Genomic DNA, 18,874 nt, shown 5'->3' on the forward strand with positions numbered 1-18,874 from the left:
TTATGTATTTGTTTACTGGCTTACTTTCTACCTCAGGACTTTCTTCTGTCCAGCACTGCAACCCCATCACCTGCATAAGTGTACCTATGAGGCCCTCAGTAACATTGGTGGAAAGAATGCACGTCTACACTGGAATTACTCGTGTGAAAAACACCTGATGAAATAGATACTAATAAAGAATTTTCCTATCTTCTGAAATCAAGATGGATGTAAAATTTGGGAAAATCATTTCAAGTCAAAGAAATAAGATTCCACCTTTTTAATTAAACAGTTCCTTTCTTCAAATAAATGCCTGTAAGCAGTATGCACAGAACTGAAGCCAGACCTATACCCTTAATCTTTACCTGAGGGTTTGCAGCCATAATTGTGTAATTGCCATCATCATCTAGGGTGGAGGCTGTGGTATGGAGAGAGCAGGTCCCGTCAAGATCTCTTTGAATGGTGTAGTGATCATTCTTTGGAGAGATCTGCTTTCCATCTTTAAACCAATAGATCTGTGAAAAGAAACAATGATTAAAGATCAAGGATGTGTGCAGTATTACTCTGTTTGGGGGACTGATAAGGAATAACTGTGTGATCTGCAGAGCTGATCTGAGTTTTCATGTTAAAATGTTAGACAGAACATCTGAACAGGAAATTGATTTTTGAGTGAAAAAAGTACGTGAGAAACAGGTTTAATTCTATTTTAGTTTTTAAAAATGATATATCTTGGGGCGCCTGGGTGGCTCAGTCGGTTAAGCGTCCGACTTCCGCTCAGGTCATGATCTCGTGGTTCGTGAGTTTGAGCCCTGCGTCGGGCTCTGTGCGGACAGCTCAGAGCCTGGAGCCTGCTGCAGATTCTGTGTCTCCCTCTCCCTCTGGCCCCTCCCCTGCTCACGCTCTGTCTCTGTCTCTCGATAATAAACGTTAAAAAAAAATTAAAAAATGATACATCCTTATATTTTAAAAAGTATGTATGTAAGTAGGTATTCACATATTACTCACATATTTTTTTACGTATTATTTATCTGGAGGGATCTAGATTGAACGTTGACAGTAATAACTTCTGGGGTGGCTTCACAGGCATTTTCCATTTTTGCTTCTATTTTCAAATGTACTGAATTAAAAATATTACTTGTAAAGGTAAAAAGGTATTTTATTTTATTTAAAAAAAATTTTTTTAATATTAATTTTTGAGACAGAGGGAGACACAGAATCCGAAGCAAGCTCCAGGCTCTGAGCTATCAGCACAGAGCCCAACGCGGGGCTTGAACTCAATTGTGAGATAGATCATGACCTGAGCCAAAGTTGGATGCTTAACTGACTGAGCCACCCAGGTGCCCCAAAAAGGTTATTTTAGAGAACAATAACAGACTCCTTACTCCATTCCACTGAATTGTGTTAGACAAAATGGCAGTGAGGAGTGAGCAACAGTTAAGGGTTGGTGGTGGGTGGAGGCCTACTGTTTTCATTCTGGGCCAAGGAGCATATGCTCAAAGTTGAGTGTTTGTCAGTTCTCCCCACTATGTTAAGAAAAAACACAGTAGTATTTAAACTTACAATAATTTTCAATAATATTTTAACTTGGTTTGATAGAAAATTAAATGTGAAGAATAAAGTAAAAATAAATTTGGACTAAATAACACATTTTAAAATGGTCCAGTTACCTCTTCCCTAGGTCCTCCTACCTTTGGTCATCTTTAAATAAAATCACTGGCCGGCGGATCCCTCATGATTTAGTTATTATTTTGGACGGTTGAGGCACAGGGCCATCATGATGAATCACAGTGCCAGCAGCCCTACCATGGCCTAGATGCAGAACTAACGCCTGCCATCAGCCCGCCTCCAGACTTCTGGCTAGGGAACTAAACAAATCCCCCTCTCTAAAGCCACAACAAGTTCTCTGTTGTCATCTGTGTTCCTTGCAAACTCAAGCTTTCCTAACTCATTCCTAACAGAAGAAACCTCCTTTAGAGCCTTCAGTTTTTAAAATGAGCTTCTTCCTTAATGTAAATCAGAATGCACATTGAGACCACAACTGGCATTCAAATTCAACTCTCTATCAAAGCTTCTGAATCTGAAAAATCTTTCCAAAACATACATTTCTAAGAAAGGACGGGCTAGAAATATATAGCACTAAATAAGGACATGAATAATCGGGATCTGACTGCTGTAACTCTTCCAACCCCCATTTTTCAATTAGCTCTAAATTTACAGCCTGTATTGTTAATCCGCAGAACTAAAGATGAGTCACCAACTAGACTAATAACTCTCAGTCTTAAAAATTAAATTATGTAAAGCATGATACTTCATAATTATCATTCTCTGCTCGGTGGTTTTATTATTTCTGATGGAACCCAGAAGCTGTGATTAGAACACAGTTTCCTCCTTTTGCACTCTGGCCACTATGCCAGTTCTTCAGAACTGTTTCTTCCCTTTAATCCTGTTCCTCAGCTCTGCTATATCTGGACTACAACTTTCAAATGAGAATTAGGAAACAGTCCAACAATTTTGCCAAGACTGTTGATGGAGAGGGAAGGGGAGGATATATAAGATGAAAACAGGGTGAACTAGAAACGCCTTTCAACCTTCTCATGTCTCAGTCAGAACAAGCATGTAAAAGGCAGAATTTTTTTTTTTTAAAGCATAAGCTAAAAGAAAGGATATATTTTTTGGAACATGCTGAATATTCCACACTTTGACAGGGAGGGAAGAAAAAGAGCGGCAGTGAGAACAGGAGGAAGGAAGGGGAAGGAGGAAGGAAAGGTGAAGAAGAAAATCTAACAATAAAACGTTCTTAAAAAATTAAGCCTTAAAGCTGTGAAACATTGAAATTCATACCAGAAATGCAAAATTATGTTAAAAACAACAGCTCATCTTTCTGGTGAACATGGTGTTTTTTAAAATAAGAATCGGTGATCTTAGAACTTAAGCAATGATCTTAAGCCTTGAGTAAGATTTAAAAATAACAAGGGATTTGTGAATATTTTGGAAGCTTAAGATATTTGGAAACAACAATATCTTGTTGAGTTTCATTCATAAGCTGCAAATTTATTTTTAGTATGTGCATTGGATATCATATTTGTGAATACACAGCAATTATCCAAATCATGTCAAGAATAAAGAAGTTTTCTCTAACAACAGTTTACTTTAAAAGTCTCATTTTATTAGCAGGGGGATACATATGTAAAATTTTAAGGCTGTTTTCTTTGCTCTTTTTTCTATGACACCGTTAAACTTTTAATTTCAGTGAGTGTATTTTCCCTTCTATATGCTTATTGTACAAATTTGCCTGGCCTTTGGTACTGTCCTTTTTCATTGAAGTTTCTATTTCTTTTAACATTGTTTCAATCATTTTAAACACAGGTATTTTACAGTTTGCTTAAGATTGCCCAACACTGCACAATACTTAAGCTTCTATTGTCTCTTGTTTCTTGTGCTATTGATTCTCCTTATTGTTGCTTATTTTCTCCTATGGTCTGTAAGTTTTTACTGTGAATTTCTTTTTCCTCCCTCTTACTCTACAGAAGTTTGATATGCCCCAAACTGTGAGGGTGTTCTGTAGGGCAGTTTTTGCTTGCTTCTGCCAGAAACATAAGGATTTTAATCCATCCTGGACTAAATTTCATATTAATTTCTCAGCTGTTGGCTCCATATCATGTGTTAAAGTAAATTTGGAGTTTCAGTTTCTCATGGGTATCTTTTTTATTCTTTTCTCCCAAGTTCTAGGGAAAAGTGTAATCTGTGCATTGTTTTCTGGGCTAGTGAGCAGTTAGTTATTCTTGTCTCCCTTTAGAGACAGGGCAATGCTTTATCTAGCATTTCCATGCATCTGTAGAAAGAGGGCTCCCATCTAGGTCAGCCTAGACCACCTGAGTGTCAGAAGTTCCTTTGATTATCCTTTCTCAACAGTATTCTGGCCTCTAGCCCCTTTATAAATACAGGAAGGCTTGGTTTTGTAGATTAAAGATCTGAAGTTTTTATAATCCATGGTAAACTTTATTTCTTTGTATGGTACACAGCATGGGGTTCGTGTTCAAGCCTGGCCACTCACCAGCTCCCTGACCTTGGGCAAGTTGATTAAACCTCACTGAGCGTAGTTCAGTCATCAGTAATTTGGGAGTGACACTGATAATATCACATGAGGAATAAATGATGTAGGTGTATGAAAAGCTCCTTGTCAATTATTTAATTGTTATTCTCCTATTCTATTCTTCGAACCCAAACTCTACCCTTCTTCTGCTCTTTCTGGTTTCTAATGCCTCCTGAGGAAGGCCTTGAACTTAATAGTACTTTAAACATTTTACATCATGGGTACTGAGAAAGGTAGTCTGTATCTCTTCCTCCTATTACACATGCTGTACTTTTGAAGCCTAATTCTTCCTCAGAAAACAGGACTCTTAAAAAGCCATGTTTTTAGCTTACCTTTGGTTTTGGATTCCCAGTCACTCTGCATGTGAAAGTTACAGGCATTCCCTCAAAGATCTTGTAATGTTTCAGTTTCATCTCAAAGAACGGTGCCACTCCATTTTCCACAGGTGCATCCCCATATTGGACGTCATCACCTGATTCATCCACAGGAGACCTTTCTAGCCTGTACTCGATTTCACTGATGAGTCTCTGTTCACAGCTGGAGACTTTGTATTCCTACATCAGGTAAAAATAAAGGTCATGTTAGCAACCTCAGTTTCTTGTGGTACAGTGTGTCTCATGAGTCTTACCCTCCCCTCCAATAAGGCACTCAGAAGACAGTGATATTTTTACCATGGAGCTTAAAAACAAGTCTGAGCCCAACTCAGTCCCATATAAAACAAAAAAAACATCTGGAAGTAAGTATATATGATATTTCAAATTGTCTTCAAGTCTTATCATCCTCCTCCCCCAAAAAACTATGAAGATGAATTTCTTTCTCTTGTCTCTTGGGGGGTAGGGGGAAAGAAAGAAAAAGGCAACAGCTTTATATTCTCAAACTGTTCATAAGAATAAAACCTGATGGAACACTGATTTCTTTCTGTAGAGTAAAAGCTGATGCGGGGGGGGGGGGGTGCAGCTCTTCAGAAGGGTAACAGTACATGTGGCCAGCAGCTGCAATATTACATAGCATTTTATCAAATGAATAATGGGAAAAACGGCATTTCTTTTCACTCATAACAGTCCTCGGCCACAAAGCCTCTGAACTCCTCCTCAGCTGTGCAGCTATTAGGAACTATTCTCCACCAATGTTTCAAAGAAAAATGGGATTGGCAGTCTAGTCAAAACTGTGATTAAAAAGACAAAAACAAAGTACCCATCAACATCCTGTGGTGATCAAGGTGGACCCTACAGTTCTCTTGCTTACAAAGCACAGTGAACACAAGGCAGCCCATTAGAAAATACTCTCTATTTAATTATAAATAAAAGATGTTTCAGCTAGGTTTTCCTTAAAGAAGTTACTCAACCTTTAAAAAAAGTTTGTCGTCTTGAGGGAAGAAATACAAGAGTATGAATAAAACTGCAAATGAGTTGTTTTAATTACTATCAAATGAATCAGTTTAAGAATGGGCACGTTTATCCCTAGAAAGGTACAACAAATGAGAAACAATTCACAGTTCAGAGTGTCCACTAGTGACAGAAGCAAATTCAAGTTCGTAAATGTATGACAAAAATCACACTGCAGTAATTTTGTTCATCTGATCTTAGACACTGGTCATAGTATTTCCAATTAATATGTGGCAGGAAAGATAGACACGCAGGCAAACAAAGAACACAAGATAACAGATACAGTGAAAGACTAGAAGGAGAAGAAAGGTGAAAAGCTTATTAACCTTTTGACCATCCAGAGGACTCCCTACAGAAGCATGAGGAGACCCAATTTCCTGTAATGGTAGAAAAAAAGAAGTGAAGACTAGTGACAGAAATAAGAATCTAGCAAGATATCTAGTTTTAAGTGAAATTTTTGCAGTAGCAATATTTAACACAGAAAAATCTTCAGATATTAAAGGCAGATCCATTTTTTAACATCTATAAGAGTTGACTTGATCATTTAAACAGGTCTTAAAAAGCCTTCTTTAATCTTGAGACTACATTTGGAAACTCCAAGCAGAAACAGTGCAGATTATAAAACAGCTTACATCAAATCCATGCAGTGACTTTTTTGGGGGGAACAAAAATAGCATTTTAGGTTTTCTGCTGATTAGTGACGTATAAATGTATATGTGAAGGAAAATAAAGACATAATTTTTCTATAAATAGTTTACTTTGACTAAATATTCACCGGCTGTTTCAAATAATTTCAGTGAAATATGTTTCTCCACACAAAAGGATTTTGCATGAAAGCACAGGACAGCAAAAACAGAAAGATACTTGAAAGGAGAATAAAGTGATCAACAGGAAGATAAAAAGAACAGTTATCACTGACTGCAGTAACTCTAGCAGTCACACTTAACACACTGTTTGGCACATGGTATGTGCTCAATAAATATTAGCTATGACCTTGATTGATGATGTTAATACTGCTTTTCTTTGACTTGCCCTCTACTTCCTACAGAATTGGCCCCAAGAATAGTGGCCATGAAGACTATGGGGAAAGGGAACAGAATAATTATTATTTTTCTAAAAAGTCCAGATGGGGGTGCCTGGGTGGCTCAGTTGGTTAAGCGTCCGACTTCAGCTCAGGTCATGATCTCACGTTTCGTGAGCTCGAGCCCCGCGTCGGGCTCTGTGCTGACAGCTCAGAGCCTGGAGCCTGCTTCGGACTCTGTGTCCCCCTCTTTCTCTCCCCCACCCCTGCTTGTGCTGTCTTTCAAAAATGAATAAACGTAAAAAAAAAAAGTCCAGATGAACACAGTACCTGATTAGCTGTTTCCTCTTCTGGCTCCTGAATATTAAAAACAGTTGCACTGTCAGCACCTAGTAATCGACGAGCCATTCTTTCTTCATATGTTAACCTCTAAACAAAGTAAGTCACAAAAAAGACAAAATTAGAAAAGTCATAATTATATACTGCCTGATGAAAAAGAATTTTATTTATTCATTTTTTTTAAACTGAATTGAGAGAGACAGAGAGACAGAGAGACCAAATCTGAAGCAGGCTCCAGGCTCCAGAGCTGTCAGCACGGAGCCCAACGTGGGGCTCAAACTCACGAACCATGAGATTATGACCTGAACCAAGTTGGAGGCTTAACCCACTAAGCCACCCACATGCTCCAAACACTTTTTAAAGTTTATCTATTTATTTTGAGAGAGAGAGAGAGCAAATGTGAGCAGGGGAGGGGCAGAGAGAGGGAGAGACAGAATCCCAAGCAGGTTCCATGCTGTGAGTAGCGCAGAGCCCGACATGGGGCATGAAGCCACAAAGCATGGGATCATGACCTGAGCTGAAATCAAGAGTCAGAGCTTAACTAAGCCACCCAGGCACCCTGAAAAAGAATCTTAAAAAATGAGTTTTGATATTTTCTGTAACTATTTTCCCCTCAACCTTCAGATACCTATATATAAAAGGAGTCTCTTTCTTTCCCTTCCTTCAGTTGTTCAGTCTGTCACCTCTCCTTCTGGTCTTTGTGGCTTAATATAGTGTTGGGATATGAGGTAACTAATCTTGAGAGCCACTGACTGATACAGCACAAATTTAAGGTGAATATAATAGGCAAACAAGGCAGAAACCACATAGGAAATATGTGTCATATACCAATCTTTAATGGTAAATATATAGAAAAAAGAGATACTCAAGTAGCAAAGTATTTTTTTAAGGAAAGGTTATTTTCATAACCATCCACAGCTTCAGAACAGCCTGGTCAGCTCCAAGCCTCTGATAAGGAATTTTAGACCAGCTGGCAGTGATGATCCTCTCTGTTTCGGGGTTCTCACCTCTAAAGGCACTTCCCAGGCTGTCTGTGTGGCAGGTGAAGGTAGGCAAATATAATAGTCCACAGAGAATGACTGCACATGGCTGAATTAGCAAAAGGACTGTGAGGGACACTTGCCAAAGCTAATCTCCACAATTCGAGATTCTACTCAGATGCAGATTGCTTGCCCATCAGGCAGAGAAAGTGGTAAAGTTTTCACGTCTAGCAGCCAGTGCTCTGGATCCGGCCAAAACATATTTGCGGGGCCGTTCTTATGCCAACGTGTTTGTTCTGTCCAGTGGGCTGTTTCCTGCTTTTGAGTGTTGGTCCTAAAAAACCTTAGAATTGACAGTTCTAGGAGGAACTTTCAGAGACCCTCTGTCCCATGAAGGGCATTTTACAAACAAGTGTTTTATTCAAAAGAGAGAATTAGTAAGACGGAATCTTAAAAGAAAAAATAGACAAGTTATTTCAGTAAGCTTCCAAACTTCTGAACATCGATGCAAATTGTATTGGAAACTCTCTAATCAGGAAAATATGTTGAATAAATTTACAGTTTCCAGTAATTGCTGGTTCTAGTCCCAGCTGAAACCGGGAAGTGAAACAAGTCAGTGCCAAATGACAAACAGTCCCGAAGTTCAAATTATTTCATTTACTGAAGAAGAGGCAGAAGACAAGAAGAGGTAGAGGCAGGTGTTTCGTGCATGGGCTGTCTCAGGCCACTATGTTATTATTTAAATTAATTTTCTCACATCTGTTAAAGAATCATTGAATTCAAGTTTTCAAAAGGAGTTTTAAATACCTGCTCTCTTAAATGCCTCTAATGTTTTCATGGAGAGCTGTAGCAATATCAAAGGTAGGAGTGGAATATTTTCCACTCTGTTTCTTATAAGCAGAAATATCAACTATTGATACTAACTCCTTTCCCACAATGTACTTGCTACCATTAAAAGCCAGATTTACTTCAGTTTTGTTTCTAAACCACTAGGCTATATGGCTATCCAAGCCCTGTCTACAGAGGACAAAAATAAGTAACAGAATAATATGCAACACTAGGAAAAAGTTGTCCTTTTAAACTCTCAAATGTGGAAATCCATGGAACTTGTGAATGTCATTCACTGCTAAACAAATAGATATAAATATGTAACATAATATGCACAGTATGATATCACAGCCTATAGAAGTCTTAAGACTCTTTAACCAAGAGAATCTTAGCCCATAAGGAATATTTAAACAAAGGTCCAGAAAAACCCAAAAAACTGGAGAAATGCCTTTACCTGGCTTGAATAAGTTCCCGTAAGTATTTGCTTTAATCTTTCAAAGGCTTTCATTGACGGAGCAGAGAAAGCTTCCTGCGTATGTGTATTTACACATGCAATTACTTATTTCAGGGAAAAAATATTTCCCCTTTGTGAAAATCTTCTATTCTCAATGAAATGAATGACTAACACAAGACCTCATTAGAATTTTAATCTTCCTGAACTCAGATTAGGATGCCCTAATAATTAAAAGCAGCATTCAGCACCCCTCCTCCATCCTCCACCTTTCTAATCAAACATGGTCTGTTCTCACATTTTTATTTATCAATGTGAGATAGTTAAAATTCCTGGAAAACATATTTAACATAGAGAGCTTTCCACTCTGAAAAAGGTATCTGAGAGGGAGATTTTATACAAAGAGGCCCTTTTCTTCTACTTAAGAGCCAGGCAAATTTTTCCAGTGGCAATTCCAAAATAAAGCCACAAAAGGCTCCTTTCCTTCACCTGGGAAATCTTATTTGCGAGACTTGTTCTTCCTGTCCCCTTAAAAATAACCTGGATGTGGTAAGAGGAGGGTCAATAAAAAACAAAACAAAAAAAAAAACAACTGATGAGGAAACATTTAAGTCCAATGGAGGAATTATCTATCGATCTATCTATCTTTAATTTTTTTTAATGTTTATTCATTTTGGAGAGACAGAGAAAGAGCATGAGTGGGGGTGGGGCAGAGAGAGGAGACACAGAATCCGGAAGTAGGCTCCAGGTTCTGAGCTGTAAGCATAGAGCCTGACACAGGGCTCGAACTCATGAGCTGTGAGATCATGACCAGAAGTCAAATGCTTAACTGACTGAGCCACCCAGGTGCCCCAAATCTACCGTACAGATACTATACTAAACCTGCTCTACAATTCTGCCCCCTTAAAATGTAATTCTTTTTTTTTTTTCTCTTGCGTTTAGTTGTCTGGCTTTGACAAACTAGAACAATATTGTAGAACAAGCATTACTCCTTCATTACTGAATCATTATCTATTTATGGTCTAGTAGGACAGTCCTGGACTTCAGGGGTTGTTTCCTTAGTGAAGATAGTTTTTCTGTAGAAGCAGTACATGTCTTAGAATCCAGATTCTCCTTTTGGTAGATACAAATCATTCCAGAGCATGCCTTCCCCCTCCTACCCAGCCCAGGTCTGTTCCTTTTTCTTTGTAATGTTGCAATTCCTCCTTTGTTTTACTCCCCACCTTAAAATCAGCCTTTCCTCTTTATCTCCAACTTGCTATCTTCACTCCCAGAATGTTCTTCATGAATAGGAGGAAACAGTGAAGGCTGAGTAGAGGGAAGCCTTTCTACTTTCCTCCCTTCCCCCCAGATTCAGGCCATAATGCTAAGAAGAACACTGAGGTTTAGGGGTAATGAAATCATTTCATGGACAGATTGCAAGAACCTGAGTCAGGGAAGAGCTCTCTGATGTGGGTAGCTAATATTCCAAGTACAAGCCCCAAATCTGTCTCTCCATACCGGCTGGCCATTGTTCAGGAGGTCCTCCTTGAAGCGAAGTTTTCGTTCCAGGTCTTGAATGACAGCATCCTTTGTGCCTTGAATCTCCTCATCAGAAGCTATTCTAGCGGTTCTATTGACTTTCTTTGGAAATCCCCTGTAGGACAAAAGCACAAGACAATATGGTCAGTTGTCAGGCATTCAAGTTCAACAAAGAGAGTACAATGTATCAATGTATCCCACTCTTTTCTAATGTTACATCTATTCCAACTAATTATGGAAGGAACCATGAAAGCTGCTTGCAGTGTTCAGGTAACACTAATTGGAACCAGCTTTCAGAGAAAGTGGAAATGCCTTAGGGAGTGTGTCTCAGGTGGTCAGATACATGCCAAGGATAGGGCAGGCCTGTGTTTCAGTCCCAGGGAGGCAGCAATGTAAAGTGAAAAGACAACGATTTGTAATCACAGGTTTAAAATCTGGCTCTGCCTTGTATTAGGTTTGTGACTTTGGATTAGTTTCTTAACATGTTTTATAAACAAATATAAAAATATATGCCATATAGGGCTGTTGAGAAGAGTTCAAAGAGAACATATTTCTTTCATACTTTCAGAAGTTCAGTCCTTCTGATCCTTTGTAATCAACTTATTCAACAAAGTGTCTAGCTCATTCTAAGCAAATATCGTTTGTTACCTTCCCTTCTATCCTGATTTGATTAGAGGAGGTCAATGTTATAAAACGGTCTATTTTATACTAATGGGCCCTGGAAGGTCTGCAGGCCCCGCTCTGCAGGGTACTCCCCAAGCCTCCTAAACCCCCTGGAGAGCCTAGGGCTCTCAGGTGACACCTCAGAATGTTTCTTTCCAAGGGCAGCAACAACGTCGGAACACGTGAGCCAGGGGTCGCTGGGGCTGGATGCTTGATGGGTGTGGTATTGCTTTTGTTGGTGCTGTAAGCAATTTGCTTCCCACTTCTCTTCCTTTGCCCTCACAGGGCTGTGAGTAAAGATGCAACAGAAAGAGAATACTATACAATAGTGAAAATGAATGACGCATAGCTACCCTATCACCAAAGATGAATCTCAAAAACATAATGCTAAGCTAAAACAAAGCCAAGTTGAAGAATACATAAAATATGCTTCCAATTATAAACAGGCAAAAAGCTAAGCAGTCTTCTGCCAAGGCAGGGGTTCTCAAAGGGTGGTCCCTGGCCAGCAGCTTCCGCGTCACCTGAGAAACTGTTAGAAATGCAGATTTTTGGAGTCACTCCACACTTGCTGAGTCAGAAACCTTGGGGTTAGGGTCCAGCAGTCTGTGTCTTAAGCCCTCCAGGTGATTCTGGTTCATAAAAAAGTTTGAGGTATAAACTTAGGGAAACACACTTATATAAACCATTAAGACAAGAGAAGGATTAACTCTGAAATTCAGGGTAGTGTTACCTTCTAGGGATAGTTGTGAATACGACTGGGGAGGGTCATGTGGGGAACCTTCAAAGATACTAGAAACAGGTATGACTTTTATTATTATCCTTTTAGACTATATATATACATTGTATATGCTTCCTCATTTAGCTTATATGTTTTATGATAAGACATTTCTAAGTTAAAAAAAAGGTTTACTGCAAATGAGTCAAGGCATCCTGTGCCTGATACCACCTTACTGATATGGTAGAAAACACTAGTAAGGCTGAGGATGTCATTTAACACTGAAGTTCACCCAATCCTCTGCTTCTCACCATTTCACCCCAAAATGCTGGGAACAGCCAATCACTAAACATGCAAGAGAAAGCATAAGCATCCTGTAACAGCTGTGTACTCGGCCCTCATCAGTAATACTCTGAGCCCTGAGGCCTGGGCTCCTCCGGTCTATTCCCCTTTGTTTCCTTGCAGAGCTTCCCCTGATTTTGCTGGGTGTTCACCCCTCAGTGTGACCACCTCCCCAAGGTGACCACCTCCCCAAACTCAGGGGTGAGTGATCTAAGTTAATTTGAGTGGTCCCAATCTCCTGAATGGTGATTAGTGTAGCCAGAGACCTGTGATGGAGCCCTGGCCAGTGAGATTGGAGAAATGAGGGTGGGAGAGGGGGAGGTGCTCTAGCTAAAAATTTCTCATCTCTAAAAAGAAGCACACAGGAAGAAATACGCCTCTTCTTTCAATGGCTGCCATTATGTCAAAAGGAAATGCGCAAAACTGCTGTAGCCATGCTGACCACAAGGGGCTAATGATGACCGTCTGGAAGGACAGAGACCCTGGAGCCCTTAACCCACCGTGGAACTGCCTGACTCCATACTAGTTATGTAAATCAATAAACCATGTGCATTTAATCTTCTGATACCTATAACAGAAACTACCCTGACAGCTTTTCCAGGTCCTTTCTTTCTAGTCACTTGCCCCAAAGTTCAAGTGGGAGGGTGTTAAACATTGGTATTAAAGAAAATACTGTGATATCCTGTGTTTGAATATCAAGAACGAGGTCAAACTTCGTTGTATCTTACTCACTGGGAGTTGATCTTGAATTTTAAGGAGCTGGGCAGTGAAGCTGTGACATATTAACAACAAGAGCCATAGAAATAGTGATTTTTAACCTCGATTTTTAGGACCATATAATCGGTTAACAAAAATGTGCACACATTGCCAGCTTCCCTGAGCTGGAGCCTTTCTCCCTTCCTTTTTTTCTCAAGACGGTGTCATCAGCCTTCAGGCTTCAGTTTTTTGTCTCCTTGGAAAGGAGGACCCTGACCCAGTCTACTCATGTTGTATTGTAACATGTTTGTTTTCTTCATAGCACCTATCAAAGTTTATTAATGTACATTCTTTTTAAATTGTCCCTCTCTCACCATGCCTCTTTTGTCCATGACAATGCCTGCCAAACAGCAGATCCTCAAATAACATTCATGGAATTAGTGAATGGATGCACTATCTTCACTTCTGACCTCTCTCTTCCCTCCTCAGGCAAGAAAACTTATGCCAAAGCCATCCATATAATCAAACCACATGTAAATAAGTTAGGCTCAGAACAAATACAAATTACATAGTTTTGGGGGAAAAAAAGTTCTACACTGCTTTTGACTAAAGCCTTACATCTGAGAACTGGAAGAGGTAGGTTTTGAAGTCACCTGAAAGGCAACATTAAAGCTAGCTCTGTGTTACATCACTTATTATTGGGAAGACACAGGTTCCCATTATTTTACACTTGACAACATAAATGAGTTGCACAACTCCGTGATGATGAGCAGCCTCTGATGACAGAAGCTTCACTGTGTTTCTGCAGGCAGAATACACTGAGAGCCATGTTCCTTGCACCAATAAGAAAGAAAGGGGCAAAGGGCGGCTATCAAGGGCAGAACAGATCATCTAAACAATATAAACAGGGAACTGCTTTTGTAAAAGACAGCCCCAAGTCCCCTTGGACAAGTAAACACCTGTCTATTCACAACAGAATAAGTCCTGTTGCTTAAAAAGCAGTTCTCAGTATCTTTGACTCTTTAAGGGACCTGAGAACACCTGCCCTAAGACATTTCATAGAGAAGCCATTCGCCTTGGTTTGGATCCCTGCCACCCAGGTATTTTACTGTTTCAAAGAGTACAATTAAAATTACTCTTTGACCCAAATAAAAACCCTGGCCATTCTATATTTCTCTTAACAAGGTGATTCCCTAAATGTATCAAGATCACAAGCATTAGAAGAGCATTTGCTTCATCTCTATTCCCCGCCATTTTAAAGACATTTTATTTGACTCACAGAATTTAAGGTACACATAATTTCTTGGTTCTGAACAATTAACACTGAAATCAAATCAATCAACTAAAAGATTTTTAAATGTCTAACAGTCACTGACAAATATTTACTGAGTATACAGCAAGGCACAATGCTAGGCAAGCATCAATATGAGTTCTGTTAAGCCTGAAATTCAACAGTTGGTTTGTAAGACAAGCCATTGTGTCACCTGATGACATCTTGGAATTCTAGGCAGTAGAATTCTATACATAAAAACGAAAAATAATAAAACAAAAGCTACATCACTGTAGTCCCAACACTATGTGACCAGAAGATAGCCAAATCCTAATGGGTGGCCTTTGATCTCAAGGGGCTGATAAGTTGGAGAACAAATTAAGGAACAAACTATGTCATGGTGATTCTAGGAGCAATAGGAATAAAAAAAGTAGGAAAGAACGCTGGCTAGACTGACTGCAGAGGCTCTGTGAAAGAGGCAGTATCGAGGATCTTGAACCATCATAAGGATGTAGACAGGTGGGGAGGGTGGGGGGAGAGGAAGGAATTCTGAATCAGCATGACTAAAGGTGTAGAAGGGACAATCTCTTATTTTTTACTCCCTAAAACACTGGGGCTTGGGCTAGTTACTTATGTCTATGTGCCTCAGTTTCATCCTCTGTAAAGTGTAAAATGTGGGTATTAATAGCATGTACCTATAGGGTTATTAGGAAAATGACATGAACTAATACATATTGAGTATTTAGATTGTGCCTGGCATACTAAGAGGGGCTCTGGAGAGGCCAACAGAAACTACCCAGTATGGAACTGAATCACAGAGATGAAACTGGCCAAGGAGAACGGAATGAAAGACATAAAGGAGTTTAAGGAGATGCCAAGAACTCTTGACCAATTTCCAAAAAGGTGCAAATAACCTTTATTGATTGGCTTTTCAGTGTTCAGCTGTGTTCTGAGTGCTAGCAATACCATGTTTATTTTCCTGTAAAACTAAGGGACTGAACTCAGAAAAATTATATTCTATGGTGGGGATGGCAGAGAGAGAAAGGAAATAGAAGCGTGAAAGGAAGGGCATAGCAGGAGGTGGTAAGTGCCATGAAAGGACGGGAGTGTGAGTGGATGACTGGATTACACAGTGCAGTCAATCACAGGTCAGAGGAGATGACAGAACCATCGAGGCCCAAGTGACAGAGTGAAGACTAGAGGGAGAGCGAGGCAGTGCAAAGGTCTCAGGGCCTGAATGAGCGTGGCAAGGTCAACAGGGCATTGTGAACCCTGAGAAAAGAGGGGTAGGACACAATATTTCTCACCCTTGTTTTAATATGGAACCTTTTTTTTCAGAGAGTATCTCATTTGGACTGACATAATTCAGAAAACACTTCAAGCAACTGTGTTAAAAACTGAGCACAGAGTTAAGGGTTCCTATATAATGTTACAGTAGAAAAGAAAAATAGTTGTAAGTTTTTGAGGCAGAGCTTCGGCAACTGAGTTTGTTTTCCTGTAAGACGAATTCCTAATGACAGATGGCTGTGGCTGGCTCTCCCCAGTGGCACCACTTTTGATAAATGAAGAGCAACAACTCATTAGGAAATTTTAACAAGAGAATTTGATGACAAAGAGGTGATCTCCTTTCATGATGGTTTGTACAATTAAAAATGAAATTGCTTAAATGCTTATTCAAAGTAAACTGTTACTAAAACCACAACTCTTCACAAAAACTCATCCTCAGAAGCAAATCTTAACCAGTAAACAATTCATGCAAGCCTCCCACACGAAATATAAATACTTCAGTGTATACACAATTCAGCCCAACTGTGCAAAAAATATTACTGATCTGCTTACTCTAGCTTAAACAGTAATATTCATGTGGCTGGGGGTAAGAACTTCTCAAGCACACACACATGCATCTGGAAGGTAAAATCTTCCAGATTCAAACACCACCAAATCCTGGGAGGTTTTCTTTCTTTTTCTTTTCTTCTTGGCTACTGAATAATCTTGAAAGCGCCCTGCCCTTGATACAACTTCTGAAAGTCCTCTTATTCTCCTCTTCTCATATTCAGTGACATCTAATAATAACTAAACTCCACAACATTTCAGAGGAAGCAAAATCATTAACACGTTGGCATTCAGGTATCCCTCATATCCACGAATGTAATATGTGAATTAATCTATGAAAGAGCCCAAGATACCCAAACTGCATTTTTGTATATCAATTCTATTTTCTTACTAAATTCTATGACAAAGCCCAAGCTGTTAGAGTACAAATGGATAAATTGAGCTCTTAAAGGAAAATAGGTGACTTTATAAAAATATTAAGTTCTCTTCACGTTACCTTTTGGGTTCTTTAAAGGATATACTCACACATGTGTGTTCACTATACCTACTTGGTACAGAGCCATCTGAGATGAGCAGGTCTGATTCTGACCTGTTCCTGGGGCAGACATTTCAGCAGATCATCATCAGTCACAGCAGACCCCGAAAACTTGCCTACTCATTTGCTAGCAAATACTTGCTCAGAATTGGATGCAACTTTCTGTGCAATCCTCTAGGATACTAGACATTAATGAACCCAACAATGAGACCCTGGGAAGGTCCTCAACCCCTTTGGGCCTCTGCCTCTGATGGGGAGCGACAAGGCCCCCACCTACCCCCACCTACCTGTTTCCTGCAAGGGGGGAAAAAGACAAGAATGAGATAATGTCTGCAGAGTCCAATGCAGCTTTTGTCTTTTCTGTTAGTTACTATCTAACCACTATCTTGACTTCAAAACTGCCTGAAACACAAATAAATCTTTACAAACTGTTTCTTAAGACTTAGGGGATTTTGTTTTGTCGGTCTGCAGCCGTTTTCTTTAATCAAGAAATAGCAGACATCAGACTTAACTGAGATCAACCTGGGCAATCCAGCCAAGGTTAAGTCACTCTCTCTTTGCTTAGGCTTATTCCAGAACCCTGGGGAATCGCTTCACCTCTTGGTGCCCTCACCTTGCATGTAGAGTGATGATAGTGTCCCCACCTACCTGTTTCTTATAAATCAGGGTGAAAGAGAAGGACAATGAGATAATGTTTGTAAAGAGCTGGGCGCCTACAGAATAAAAGCTCTCATTAATACACGTATATAAAGGCTCTTATTGACACACGATTTAACTCTGGACAAACATGGGGTATCACTTCAAACCAAAGGCCTCCTTATACAAAGGAAGAAATTAAGAGTAGGAAACATTGTAGCACTGTGGCTGTATGGCACTCCCTTATGAGAACACATTGTAGGAATGTGAAGATGGGCAAAAAAATGCAGTGCCAACAAGCGCCAGTCTCGTTCTCGGGGACAGTTCTGACCTGCTTCACCACGAGACTTGGTACAGCCACTCAGAGACCAGCAGAGACAGACCTGCTGCACGATTCCTAGGTGGTGTTCCTGAATCCTCTGGATTGCCACCATTTTGCAGGGCTGATTTACTGTGTCAAGGAACAGGCTTACAGCAGTGGAAGCTGTAAAACGAACTATCAGCGACTGAGAGGGGAACAGAATACGCTAATTTTTATCAAAGTGCAAACGGGCTTCTTTCTAAGGCATCTTTTCTCCTCATTGCCTCCATCTGAAAGATTTAGTCAACTTAACATTTGTGTCTGTCAACAGCTTTGAGAAGCTGCTGGTGACCCCAGTAACCCTCGGGAAGAATGAAGCTGTTTGAAGAAAGGAAGGCACCAGGGGAATTGGATGTGCAGAAGTTCCCAAACCACAATCAGCCAACAACCAAATACTGTTGTTGCGAGTCTGACCGCAGCCCACTGTCACTGGCCTTCTTGACCTTGTGGTCTATCACTGGCATCCAAGGCCTTTGTTTCCTGACTTGACCTGTGCTACCCAGACATGTGAGAAACAGAACCTTATCTCCGCAGACTATTTAAAACCTTAGTGCGTGACCTTTCGCGAATTAAAACAAAGACACTGCTAAACAAACAGAATAAAACAACTAGTATGCAACTGATGATTAAGAAAACTAAGATAAGTGATATTTATATGTAAGATTTTGGTAAAACAAGGAGGGCAAAGAAAAAATACAGTCTTTCTGCTTACTGAATCATGGATAATCCACCTACTTACCGGCGCTTGATAAATACGGCAAAACCATTCAACTTGAGAAACCATACATATAAGCAAAACTGAATTTGCTATCATAATCACAAATTCCCAGTGAAGTATAAGTGAAAGTCATTTAAAAGATTCATTTGGCAACAGTTGGCCAGTTCTTACAAGTTCAAAGAGGTCAGAAATTCGGTCTTGGGCAAATCATTTGGATTATTGTGAAGGATAAAAGCTAACTTTTCATTTTAAAAACAAAATTTTTAAATTTTTATTTATTTTTGAGAGAGAGGGAGAGAGAGAGAGAGACAGAGCGTGAGCAGGGGAGAGGCAGAGAGAGAGAGGGAGACACAGAATCCAAAGCAGGCTCCAGGCTCTGAGCTGTCAGCACAGAGCCCGATGAGGGGCTCGAACTCACGAAGCGTGAGATCATGACCTGAGCTGAAGTTGGACGCTTAACCGATCGGGCCACCCAGACGCCCCAACTACCTTTTCATTTTTAATTCAG

The 18,874-nt window shown here is 39.9% G+C and overlaps 2 protein-coding genes and 1 long non-coding RNA gene across 10 annotated transcripts in view; 2 read left to right on the top strand and 1 right to left on the bottom strand.

Moving 5' to 3' along the window:
- The window catches only part of CBR4 (carbonyl reductase 4), a 97,811-nt gene extending 97,466 nt beyond the window's left edge, over positions 1-345 (top strand). Inside the window, exon 5 of the mRNA XM_019828728.3 lies at positions 37-345. Within this exon, the coding sequence (XP_019684287.2) occupies positions 37-158 (122 nt within the window). The 3' untranslated portion in view covers positions 159-345. The remainder of the gene's footprint in view (positions 1-36) is intronic.
- PALLD (palladin, cytoskeletal associated protein) overlaps positions 1-18,874 on the bottom strand; it is a 408,455-nt gene that overhangs the window by 20,649 nt on the left and 368,932 nt on the right. For 5 of the 8 annotated variants that reach the window (XM_045055692.1, XM_023252684.2, XM_045055694.1 and 2 more), the window contains 5 exons: positions 10,577-10,712; positions 6,809-6,907; positions 5,784-5,834; positions 4,405-4,626; positions 345-494 (listed from right to left, as the gene is read on the bottom strand). In XM_045055692.1, the coding sequence (XP_044911627.1) occupies positions 345-494; positions 4,405-4,626; positions 5,784-5,834; positions 6,809-6,907; positions 10,577-10,712 (658 nt within the window). The remainder of the gene's footprint in view (positions 1-344; positions 495-4,404; positions 4,627-5,783; positions 5,835-6,808; positions 6,908-10,576; positions 10,713-18,874) is intronic. The other 3 variants (XM_045055693.1, XM_023252685.2, XM_045055696.1) reach the window with 1 other exon arrangement.
- LOC111560137 lies at positions 10,709-18,271 on the top strand. The gene is made up of 2 exons (XR_002741733.2): positions 10,709-15,186; positions 15,622-18,271. It is a non-coding gene; the product is annotated as an uncharacterized LOC111560137 (long non-coding RNA).

This window comes from Felis catus, chromosome B1 (assembly GCF_018350175.1).
Source record: "Felis catus isolate Fca126 chromosome B1, F.catus_Fca126_mat1.0, whole genome shotgun sequence".
NCBI lineage: Eukaryota > Metazoa > Chordata > Mammalia > Carnivora > Felidae > Felis > Felis catus.